Here is a 12,786-nt window from a genome sequence, read left to right on the forward strand (position 1 = left end):
AAAAAAAAAAAGATGGCCTATCTATACAATGGAATATTATTCAGCCATAAAAAGGAGTAAAATAGTGATGCATGCTACAATATAGATGAACGTTGAGAACATTATGCGAAGAGGTCAATCACAAAAGACCACACATTGTATCATTCCACTGTATGAAATTTCCAGAATTCATTAATCCATAGAGACAGAAGTGAATGTCAGAGGAGGGATGATAAAAATGTTCTATAATTAGATAATGGTGATGGTTGCACAATCCTGTGAAAATACTAAAACCACTGAATGGTACACTTTAAAAGGGTATATTTTGACATATGAATTTTATCTCAGTAAAGATTAAAAACAAGATTATACTCCTTGACAAGTTAGTGGAGAACAGTTATTTGCTGCCACTTGTAAATGAGAGGTCTTCTTTTGCAAGTTGAGGACCCTGAGGATGACACCGCTGCAAATGTAGGCCACACCACATTCCCTGGAGGCAACTGGGACCTACCTGGGGAACCCTGCTAGGGGTTGTATCTTACTTCTATCTGCTATGCACCCTTCCCATGGCAAAGCTGCCAATAAGTGCCTCCTGCTGATGACCCTAAATCTACTGCTTTTATATAACTGAAAATTAATATGCTTTATTGAATTAATATGCATACTAATTCATATTGCCAACACCACACCTGCACTCTTACCTCATGATTACAGAAGCATATAGGCAAGGACTGAAGGAGATCATGGAAGTATGAAAGCAGCAGATTTCTTACAACAGTGGGATGACTTCCTCCTTCTCTCTTCTCTGCCCATTCCTCTTCCTCCGCCTTCTTTTGCTCCTTTATTATTCATAAGTTAGCATATTAATTATGATAAGTAACTATATAATTTAGTCTTCTGATACATTTCCCAATTGTGTAACTGCATCTTTAATCTGGGCTAATACTTTGGTAGATATTATTTAATTTCAAATCACTATTTTTTTAAAATGGACAGATGTACATAAATTCTGAAGGATCATCCCCATTGCTATTATATTCTCACACTTCCTTGTACACTAACTATAGATTATATTATTTGAATGAAAGAAGATAACACATCCTTCCTTTCCCAGCCTTTCAAAGAATACTTGAGTGTTTTCTAAGTGCCTGTGGCTAAACCTAGACTTAGTAGGATAAGGGAACATTTTTCTGTCAATTGCCTTACAAATTAGTGCAAATTACTGTAGTTGGTTACAAGCTTGATTCCAGATCCATCTAGTTGTAGTTGTTATCCATATTAGTAGGAAATAGCTTAACAAACAAACAAACAAAAGGGCGGGGGAGGGGGGGGAGAAAGAAAACTCAATCTCAACAGAAAAGAACTTAAAACTTGGTCATTTTTCTGATCCCTAATTGTCCCAGTACCAAAAGGTTAGATTGAACCAAAACTTTTCTCCATCTAACTTCCACTCATTGGTCATATTTATGCCTCTGAAATTTCACAGAATACATGCAATCTCTTTTCTTCCTGATTGTTTTCCAAATATCTGGAGACAACTATTAGGTCCTTCTTAAGTCAAACTCTTTCTTAGAGACGGAATTGGCAGTTCTGTTTCTGGAATGTGCTCCCCCAAATCTTCACACACTGCCTCCTCAAAATTCAGGACTCAGCTCCATCATGTCACCTTTACAGAGAGATTTCCCTTGTCACTCGAGTTAAATAGACCCTTCCTTCTTAGTCACTCTCCATCTACTGTTTTATTGTCCTTTTATTATCACTTTGCAGACTTATCCTTTTTGTTTGCATGTTTTACTGCCTCTTTCCCTCCACTAGAATTAGAGCCTCCTGGCATCTGGGACCCTATCTCTCTTGTTCATTCGGTTCCTAGTAGAACTCCATGTTCAATATGACCCAGCCATTCCACTCCTAGGTATCTACCCAAAAGAAATAAAAGTATTTGTCCACACAAAAACTTGTAACATGAATGTTCATAGCAGCTTTTTTTCATAATAGCCCAAATCTGGAAACAACCCCAATGTCCATAAACAGATGAAAAAACAAAATGTGGTACATCCATGATGGACTACTACTCAGCAATAAACTAATAGGTGCAGCAACATGTATGAACCTCAAAATCTTCATGCTGAATGAGACTCCAGTCACAAGAGTCCTCCTCTTCTATTCCATTTATACAAAATTCTAGAAAATGTCAATCTATAGTGACATAATGCAGATCAGTGGTTGCCTGGGATTTGGGGTAGAGGAAGAATGCACTGCAAAGAGGCATAAGGAATCTTTCTGGGGTAATTAAAATCTTCCCATCTTTATTGTGCCAGTATTTTCATGGGCATAAATAAATGTCAAAACTCACCAAATCATATGCTTTAAATGGATGCACTTTATTGTACATAAGTTATATTCCAATTAAGCTGGTAAAAACAAATTTTTATGCCTTCCTTTCCCTTATTTGCCCCCCAGTAAATTATTTCTGCCTTGAAGGGGTTCAGAACAGACCTCTCCAAGATGTGCCACTTGGACATGTGACTTATTTTGAGCTGAAGGCAATAGAGAACCCTGCGGGCTCACAAGAAACTTTTAGCTCTTCCTTAAAGAATTTAAATCAGGGGACCCAAGCATAATGAGAGTTATCACCCTAAATAACTTTTTATGACCTATCTATAGGACAAGGCAAACTTCTAAATTACTAAATATCTGCTCTTCTCCTGCTAAAGACCTTTCTTCCCTCTCAAGCCCCAAGATATCCTACCTCATCCTTAGCTCCCAATGTCATCATTACCCCATTTTCCCTTTCTGTCTCTGAACCTTTCATGCATGTGGGGTCTCTGACTCTCTCTGTATATGGTTTCCTGTACATACATATGTCATTAAATTTGGTCATTTCCTCTTGTTGATCTGTTTCATGTCGATTTGATTATTGGACCAGCCAGAACGTAGGAGGGTAGAGGAAAGTTTCTTTTTCCCCCCACAGCCTCATCTGGCAAGGTTTGGAGAGCTTCACCTTCATCACATCTTTTGAACATACCCCAGGTAGGTAGCTCAAGTTCCTTCCAATGGTTCCCAGAACTGGAACAAATACTGTAGATTTGGTTTGAACACATTCGAGTACACTGGGGCTCTGTTACCTCCACTTTTTTATTACTATATAGTCATATCAGGCTTTGCTATTTTCAGACTTTCTTGTCTATCTCATGTATATTATATCAGTCAACCTGAATATTCTACTTCTGTCAGTGCTGCTTTAATTTCTGTAGACCTTTCTGAAAGTCTGCTCACATTGATGACGGATATTGGATTTGTTTCCCAACTAGAGAACCACACCTCCCTTATCCTATGTTCATAGTATCCCTTCTAGGTACTGAAATTTTCATTTGTCTTATTAAATTTCTCCTTTTGGCTTCAGTTCACCTTCCAGCCTGCCAAGGTATTTTATATATCAAGTTATTTTATAGTTATGACATCTAATATTCTTACTGCTTTGTGTAATACACAAATTTAATGTCTTATTTTTCTTAAGTGAAAAATAAAATTATTTAAGGTGACAAAGGTCAAAGACAGAGTACTGAGGCTGGCCAATAAGGATTTCCTTTGTAGGTATCATAGATTTATTCATTATTCATCAAAGCTCTTTGGGTGCAGTAGTCCTTCAAATTGCTTTGAATTTGCCTAAGTGCTTTTTTAATTATATCACATTTCTCCATTTGATTCACAAGAATACCTTGAGAGACTTAAATGTCTTGAGAATTCACTAGTCTAGGCATTAGGAGACGGGTTTTAGGCCCAGCTTTACTGCTTTAGCTGTGTAACTTGTGACAAAATACTTACTCTCTCTAAGCCTCTGTTTCATCAACCAGAAATTATATATAATACCACCTGTACTATACCTCATACAGGATATTTTAAATATCAAATAAGCATGTGAAAATGTTTTTTAAAAATATTTCTTTGCAAATATAGATCACATCATTTATAACAATGTGAAAAGGAAATGACATTAATGCACAATAGAATGACTAAATAAAATCTAACACATCCATATAATTACATAGCTACCAAAAATTATAATTGACAGAAAAATGCTTATGTTAATAGTATAACAGTGATTTTAAAGAGCAGGGCACCTAATAGTTAACCCTACTACTAATGACTGAAGGGGGGTAAAAGGCTTCTGTGGGTCTTGACAATATTCCTATTTTTTTATCTTGGTAATGGTTAGACAATGTGTTCCTTTGTAAAAATTCATCGCATTTACTCACTGAGCACTTACTTCCCTGTTTGTGGGAATTCGTTTAAGAAAAATTTACTTAAAAAATTTTATTTTTTTTAAAGAACTCTAAATAATACAGTAAGACATTCTCATTTCAAGAACCAGTATTTTTTTTTTTTAATTGGGAATTGGGGGAGGGGAACAGTGTTGGGGAATCAGGGTAGGGGAACAGACAAGCCGCCGTCCCTTTTGTTCCTCAGTCCAGCCATGGAGGACGTCGCCCCACTGGCCTATGTTGTTCTCACCACTGTGCTCCTCCCGGGTGAGGCAGTCGCTCGCCGGCCATTGGAGGGCCGCCCATGGTGGCTCACGGCAGCTCATGCCAGCTGCCAACCAGCCCCACTGCAGCCTACACCGTCGCCTGCGACCCACGGCAGCCCAGCTCCAGGTCGAGCTGTTGTTTACCATCTCAGCTGTAGAGGGCACAGCATCACTGACCCTAATGTGGGATCCGAACTGGGGCCCTGCTGCTCAGAGCTGGCGTTCCAAGCCAACTCCCAACCAACGCGCCAACTCGGCCGGCCCAAGAACCAGTATTTTTAAGAAATGGCAAGAAATACAGCAAAATGTTAATAGGTGGTATCTGGATGATGAGATTATAGTTGACTATTATTTTCTTCTCTGTAATTCTCTTCAATAATCAGAAAAAAAATTTTTTTCACAATCAGGGAAAAATCAAACTTGTATTTTAAATAAAATGTTTTCTAAATTGTAAACATGTACAATGTAAAGCATTATTCTAGCACAATGCTTGAAACATAATAATGCTTGAGAAATGTGGAGTGAACAATTACTCCCCTGTGCACCAGGCAAGTGCTTCTTTCAAAAAAAAGGGAATCAGTTGACACTCTTAGCTCCCACAGAACTCACGCTGGGAGCGATGACTACTACCATTTCTAAGAGCTCACAAGCCACCTACCTAATGATTCTTCCCAAACGTTACCAGAGCCAAATCTAGAAGATAACTACTTCTACTTCACTCTATTTCCTGACAATTTCTTCAAGATGAACTGATTGTTTTTGTCTGGGACTAAGGCCCGAAGTCATTTCAATCATCCAGGTGCTTTCTATACCACATCTCATCCACCATGAGGTTAGGGTAGGCATCCTCTCTGGAGCCCCACTTCTCAACCATGATGGCTCTGCTCCTCTCATTTTCTAAGCATGGCAATCACATAAGCACCCTGCCACCTAAGAGTACACCACCTGCCCTATCAGGACCTTTTAAAAAATTCTTTGTCATACTACTACCACCACCACCACCAAACAAAACAAAGCTTCCTTTTTTTCTTTTGCATTTCTGAAAAAAACGTTGGGAACTACCACTGCAAACACTACTCTTAGAGAACCATACCACTAATTGGTCTTGCCCATGGCTTTGTGCATCTTTAATTGGGTCCTTGTCCTTTTAAATCTTAGCTGAGTTCTCAAGAGAGCATCAGGAGATGTCAGTTTAATGCCACAAGTCCCCGCCCAACGAACACTGCACGGCCTGCTGTCCCTCCCTCCCACATATTCCACTTTTGAGTAGCTCCCATGCCACTTGAGCTTTATTTTATTGATTGTTCAAGATTCTGTCTAATCCTTCTCCAAGGTCTCCCTGTATGGAGGAAGGTGCAGGGAGTAAAACTCAGACACATTTGTGACATAGGCTAGCTTTAAGTGATAAGCCAAATGAATGGAAATGGGGTCCAATGGGGACAGTAATGAATTCTCATGCTTTCCCCCAGTGCCATAAACCCCAAGCTGCCTCTGAGAGCCTGAGTCAGAGATGCTGTTGCAGGTTGTCATCTAAAGTGGTGTCTCAGTCAGGTGTTTTTTGACTCTGGGGAACTAGATGAAGAATTGGGAAATAAACCTCTCAAGTTGATAAGTGTGCCTCTTCCAAGTCCATTTCAAATGCACCAGTTAAATAGGTTGTGCTTTGCCCGCCAGGCACCTCTTCCTGAGCTCACTTGCAGTGTTTGAGAGGGACAGAGCTGTGAACTGAACACAGCCTCAACTCTAACTCTGGTTGCTGGTCCCTTCCCAATCTAGCGTTGAGGAAGTGCCTCTGCAGCCCCAAGTTACAGCTGAGTGGGAGGGGATGCCTCACAGAGCCAGCATCTGCCACTCTGCTTCTAGCTGAGCCCTCAGACACCCAGTTTTGAGCTGGAGGATCAATTTCAATCCGGTAAAGTACTTAAAGCTCAGGGGCTTTGATCTCTGCTTGGCAAAAGCCCTAACTGCTAAATACTAGAAGCTTTGCCATTTCCTCTTTATCTGCCGTCTTTCATGTTGGCCCCAGCCGTTTAAACATTCCTCCCAGTGTTTGGAACATGACCAGAATGTATGTGAAGGGTTGGGTGGGGATGAGATGGGTTGGGGAAGGGAGGAGGGAAGTTGTTTAAAGGAAGAAGCAGAACAAAAAATGCATGTTGGTTATCTACAAAGAAACGCCTACCTTACATTAATGCCACATTCTAAAAACTTTTTCCCAAAGGGCTTTGAAATGGAACAAGTGCGAAATGGCTCCAATTCAACCAAGGCAGTTAAAATTCCTAACATGGCCCACTCTGGGTGGTACAGGAAACACAGTGACATCCTTGCTGTTTTTAAACTTGAACTCAAATTGTTGGTATGAGAGGGAAACAACATACATTTAAAAGCAACTTTACTTTCTTCTCACAGCTAGCATAAACCTCAAGCCAGCAAGCCCATTTTCTCTTGTTCACAGCTTATTTCAATGGATATGAATAATATTCTATATAATTTTATAATGTATATATGCTAGGATCTATTTGCCTTCAATTCAGTTTTGACCATTTCTATGATCTATTAAAAGTGCATTAGGCTATAATGAAGACACTATGTGTTTTTTTTTTTTGAGACCCTGTATTTTTGCAAGCTCTTACTTTTATGATGGACAAGGCATCGATAACTGAAATTTCATTATTAAAAAATAAACCAACCTTCCCTCCATCAAATTTTAGCAGGGGTTTTAACTTCTTCCATTTTTAAGCTTCTCTGAATCCTTTCCTGGCCGCACCCTCTGGAGGAAAGGAAGGCAAAATGGCTAAAAATATAAATAAGAGAGAGATCAAAATAGCCAGATAATCAGGCGATTGAAAACTGACTTGGGTCAGTTCTTCTTTTTCTCCCTTCCTTTCTTGACTTGGGTAATAACATCTCTACTTTGGATTATGTTCAATACCAAGAAAAGAAACATCAGCATTTGAGTTATAAAAAGGAACCAAATTTTATGAAATCATGTACAGCTGGGTATTAATACTAACATCCTAGAAACAACACAAGGAGCTTGGTATAAAGAAACCCTCATCTGCTTTCCTCATCTACCAAAATCCAAAGTTAAGTAAAACTGAAGACAGGCAATTTACCACCTTTATTGAAGTGAATACATATTCTCCAATTTATATATGTTGTATTCCAAAGTTCAAGGACAAGTGCAGTTAAAAAGCACTTTCCACAAAAACAATGATATACATGGTGGATCAAGGGTTCCAGATGGTTTGACAACTACAAAAGACTTTTCAACAATGTCACTGAATCAGATTTCAGTAACATTATGTAATACTTCTCTTAGTGACGAGGATTCAAATACTTACTAGACACTCTATCATCAGATATAAAAATTATATAGGAAGCAAAGGATCCATTATCAAATCTCAAACAAGAGGGTTAGTGATTACAACAAAAAACACCCACAAACAGAAAATGTGGTTATCTTTACATTAAGATTGAATTGCTGGGGTGGGTTTCCCTGTGAAAGGGTCAAGGTTTAGCGGGTTCTTCCCCTTAGTGGGTGGTGAGACTCATTCCTTTGCCTCCTAAATCACTATCTACATTAGCTTCAGCTGGACCAGTCAGGGGTCAGGCATTGGGAAAGTACTATGCAGCATCCATTATTTCTGATGTCCCCTATATAGCTCCCCTTCTCCCCAGCTATTGTCCATCTACTTGCAGATGACACAACATGAGTCACTTTAGCTTTCTCTTCATTTAGACATAAAATGTAAATGGCCTGCTTCAGATCTAAAAACTGTGTGGTTTTTGGTTAAATGTATAATCAAACAACAAGTGTAAATGAGTGATACCAGATCCCTCATTTTTATAGAGGAGAATATTAGCCATCTGGAAAGGGAGGGGGAGAGGGAAGACTAAGGAATGGGTTTACAAGAGAAAGAATAGGGTACGGAAGGTAAAATTGAGGCTCTAGCTTTTGTTTAGTGCCAGCAAACTCACATGAACACATGCACATCTAGGCAGGAAGGCGCTCCTTGGCATGGAATTGAAAACAAAGCATTTGTACTTCATGTAACAAATTATGGTTTATGTATGTTTGTGCTTTTACAAAATAATTGGTTTGCACTTGAATAAAGAAGCTTCTTTGTCAGGGACTCAATCAAGAAACCAACATTCTACATTTAGGGAAAACAAGTACGCCACACCAGGAGGAGGAAGCAGAAATCTTCTTCCCCTTTTCCCAGGCACAGGGCCAGGCTTCAAGAACATTTTAAGCCAGATTGTTTGGCTTTTGCTTACTCCTACCAGGTATGCATGCAAACACCCAGGGCCTCCATGTGTGCTTACCGTACCTAGTACCCTAAAGTGCTCTGTCTTAAAACCTACCCATTCTCTCCTTTCTCACTTCTACCCCTATCAAAATTTCCTTTCTCTCAGAGAAGGGGGGTAGGGCTCCATTTACTAGCAGAATCTCTTAAAATAATCAATAGTAAGGTAATATGTCAATGATCAAGTAGTGAACATCTCTCTTAGAGACCTATGTTTTATGACACAACGCTGAAAATCTCAAATGAATCTCCAACTGATAGAATTTCAGGCAAAATAACTGAAAAGTAAAAAATAAATCCAGGTTTATAGGTCTATGTTAGGAGATGGGGTTAACTTTCCAGGTAGGTCATACTGAATGTACATACAGTTCCTTTGGGCCATTTCTACTTTCCATGGCGTCCTCACTTTATCTAGTTTAACCCAGAAATTCTGAGATACCAGTGGTTGTTCTGGACATCCCTTCTCACTCACCCACCCACCCAATGGACAGAGGGAAATATAACAGAGAAAATATGGCATACCAGGGTGTAATGTCTCAAGTAAGAAGCTTACTTTCAACCTAACAATAGTATATTACCGTTCATTATATAACATATAGTTTAGGTAAATTATCATGTTATAAAAATATGCAATAAAATCTAGTAAAAAAATCTCTGATATGACTGATGCTTTGATAATTCTCTTAAGTAAACAGGCTACAGTAAAACTGTAGTTATTGGCTAAGTTCCATCAATTTTTTTTAATTCTCTTTGATTTCTTTTCCTGATCTTCTGTTATCCTTTCTGCAGGTCGTTTCTTCAACCCCTTCACTTTCCTGGTTTGTAGTTTGCTTAGGTCTTGCTTCTGCATATGAATTCTTCCGTAAGTTGTACCAAAAGTATCATGGGAGATATTTTTCTTCTTTTTTGGCTATGAAACAAAATATATATATTTAATGGTCTGTACTATTCATGAAGTGGTAAACATCTAGTGCACAACTACCTTATTAACAATTTCCATTAGTGAGCGCCCCTTTAATGATAGAGTATATGTCACTTGTGGATCTTGTTAAAATGCAGGTTCTAATTCAGTAGGTCTAGGGTGGGACCTGAGATCCAGCATTTCTAACAATTCCCAGGTAAATTGTCAGACCACAGTTTGAGACACAACATTATAGACAACACTAACCTTTGACATGCACTGAGAGAATTTCCTGTGTTTAGATTAAGGAATTGTGACTGTCATTTCATTCTTTATTGGCATTCCAGAGATGCCAGCTCTACTTGTTTTTTAAAACCATTTAGAAGTCAAAATACATTTTATGCAAGTATGAGCTACATATCCTGTGTTCTAAATTCCCAGTCTTCACAGTGCCCAAAACAATTCTCCTTTTTGCTGAAAACTGGCAGTCATGGCTACCAGAAAGCTCTCAGCCACACTTCATGCCTGGTTTCTGCAACTCTTTTTTTTTCGGCCCATCAGCTCCAAGTCAAGTAGTTGTTTTCAATCTAGCTGTGGAAGGGGCATCTCAGTGGCCCATGTGGGGACTGATGTGACAACCTTGGTGTTATGAGCACAACACTCTAACCAAATGAGCTGACCAGCTGCCTCTCTGCAACTCTTTTATTATCCTTTATGGTTAGCTAATTTGCTTTGTCCTCCTTTTCTTGACTCTGAGAGAGAAATGTTATCTATTTTATTGATCTCTTTACATCCTTTAAATGTATGCTGCAAAACCTTTTTGAAAAGAGTGGAATATACAAATATATATGGCACCGATCTACAAGTCATGTACCTTGAGGGCTTTTGGCATTTTCATGGATAACTTATAAAGGTCATCTGAGGCCAGATGCGTCCTCCTCAGAACCAGATCCAATGAGGGTCCCATTTCTTCCAATTCAATCCGTGGGGTTCTGCAACCAGATTTCTTCAACAGCAACCTTCATGAAATTAGGAAAAAAGGAATGTTGCTCTGACTTTGGTAAAAATCCAATCCCCACCAAAAATTTGTGTTCAAGAGAATTACAGTTCCAGGCAGGCTGAGTGGCACATTGGTTAGTTGGCTTGGGACGCCAGCTCTGAGCAGCAGGACCCCGGTTCGGATGCCACATGAGGGCCAGTGACACTGCGCCCTCTACATCTAAGATGGTGAACAACAGCTCGACCTGGAGCTGGGCTGCTGTGAGTCGCCAGCAAAGGCGTCAGCTGCAGCCTCTGCGTAGTGGGCTGCCATGCTACCGTGAGTGGCTGGCAGCCCCAAAAGCTGCCAAGAGCTGCCATGAGTGGCCGTCCAGTGGCTGGCAACCGATCTGCCTCACCTGGGAAGAGCGCAATGATCACAATATCAACATGGGCCAGTGAAGCGACGTCCTCCACAACTAGACTGAAGAACAAAAGGACAGCAACTTGTCTGTTCCCCTTTCCCGATTCCCCAATGCTGTTCCTCTCCCCCAATTCCCCAATAAAAACTTTAAAAAAAAAGAGTTACAGTTCCATAAAAGGGCAAAAGTCTTTAGAAAGGCTAAGCTTCTTAAATATTTTATACATTTAGGCCAAGTGTATTTTTTGGTTTGCTTAGCTTTAAAAATCAAAGTATAAGTATTGTTGAGAAACAGCAAGTGAGACAGACAATTCTTTTAAGAATTGGAATCTTTTGATCTGACTTCCTCATCTTTTGTAAGATTTACATAAGCATAAAAATAATTTTTAAAAAACTAAAAAAGAAAAAAATAATAATAATTTTAACTGGGTCTTTGAGGCATCATATTTACATGATTAACAAATTCTTGTTTCTCTAAGACCCACTCAAAATCAACTTTTCTCCACAGCTCAGACATTTACTAATCTCTACAGACTGGAATGAAATTTAAAATCTTAATGTAACAAAAACCACAACTGTCTGGATACCACATAAACAAATACTGCTGGGTCTGGAAACATGAGGGACAGAGTAGGGAGGAGGGGAAACTGGCAAATGCTTTTTGTAAGTGATACCACAAAAACAGCTGAAAGACCTGAAGACTAAGGTGACTCAATTTGTGACCGTGGCCACAACTCCACATGGAAAAAAATAATTGACTGAATAACAATGTTTATAAAAGATCAGCCTTTTCACACAAAAGCTGGAGTGTGAGAGGCAATAGGTGACATCAGAGAAGAATAAGAAGAGGGAAGCATAGTAAAGAATACCCAAGAGAGCAGCAAACACCAGGAAGAAGTGTGTCTGCAAAAGTTCATCACCAGTCCTTTGGTCCCTAAGTGCAGTGCATCACTGCATCACATGCAGATGGCCAACCAATACAGTCCACCCACAGGAGGTGCATTCATTTACTGGCTTCAGGAAGAGTCACAGTGATAAATATGCTGTATCACACACAGTAATTTATACCCAATTGTACAAGGCCAAAAAAAAAGAAAAAAAACCACCAGTCTAGCATATTGTAAAGAGCTGAAGAGTTAAACAAACAAACAAACCAAAAAACTATTAAAAGATAAAATGAATATTAGTATGCGATTTCAAGGGAACAAGCTCAGGGAAAAATACACTAAAAGAGAGTCCTAAGGCCACTCTCTTCACGTGTTTCCTGGAGAAGAGACCTGAGAGAATGCCTCTCAGGCACACTGAGGGGGAAAATAGTTTTAGAAGCTCAAGTTGGCTGGTTCAGGGCATCTTCCCGAAGAGCTAATTCAAAACATATAGGGGCAATGACCATTTGACTATGTCATATCGCACATACTTCTGCATTTGCATCCACATTTTCAGTGCCTCCAAATAAATATTTATAACACTGAACTCATAGCAAGATTATCTTAATGATCACATCAATAAAAAGTGTGTTCCGCTGACTACTTAAGAAAGCAGGGAAATGATATATAAAATTTCAATTAAAAAATTTTCTACTGCTGGGCCGGCCGAGTGGCACATTGGTTAAGAATTGGCTTGGAACACCAGCTCTAAGTAGCAGGGCCCCAGTTCAGATCCCACATTA

General features: G+C 39.3%; 1 protein-coding gene and 1 long non-coding RNA gene across 5 annotated transcripts in view; both read right to left on the minus strand.

The window, feature by feature from the left end:
* The window catches only part of LOC109384765 (uncharacterized), a 13,480-nt gene extending 5,457 nt beyond the window's left edge, over positions 1-8,023 (minus strand). The window contains exon 1 of one of the 2 annotated variants that reach the window (XR_002124485.1): positions 7,198-8,023. This is a non-coding gene — a long non-coding RNA (uncharacterized LOC109384765). Of the gene's footprint in view, positions 1-680; positions 811-7,197 lie in introns of those variants that run through there. The other variant, XR_002124483.1, reaches the window with a different exon arrangement.
* A 766-nt stretch (positions 8,024-8,789) lies between these two features.
* The window catches only part of RPF2 (ribosome production factor 2 homolog), a 40,146-nt gene continuing 36,149 nt past the window's right edge, over positions 8,790-12,786 (minus strand). For all 3 annotated transcript variants that reach the window (XM_019646369.1, XM_019646371.1, XM_019646370.1), the window contains 2 exons: positions 10,593-10,737; positions 8,790-9,727 (listed from right to left, as the gene is read on the minus strand). In XM_019646369.1, the coding sequence (XP_019501914.1) occupies positions 9,548-9,727; positions 10,593-10,737 (325 nt within the window). In that variant the 3' untranslated portion in view covers positions 8,790-9,547. The remainder of the gene's footprint in view (positions 9,728-10,592; positions 10,738-12,786) is intronic.

Source organism: Hipposideros armiger, unplaced genomic scaffold (assembly GCF_001890085.2).
Source record: "Hipposideros armiger isolate ML-2016 unplaced genomic scaffold, ASM189008v1 scaffold_101, whole genome shotgun sequence".
In the NCBI taxonomy this organism is placed as follows: domain Eukaryota; kingdom Metazoa; phylum Chordata; class Mammalia; order Chiroptera; family Hipposideridae; genus Hipposideros; species Hipposideros armiger.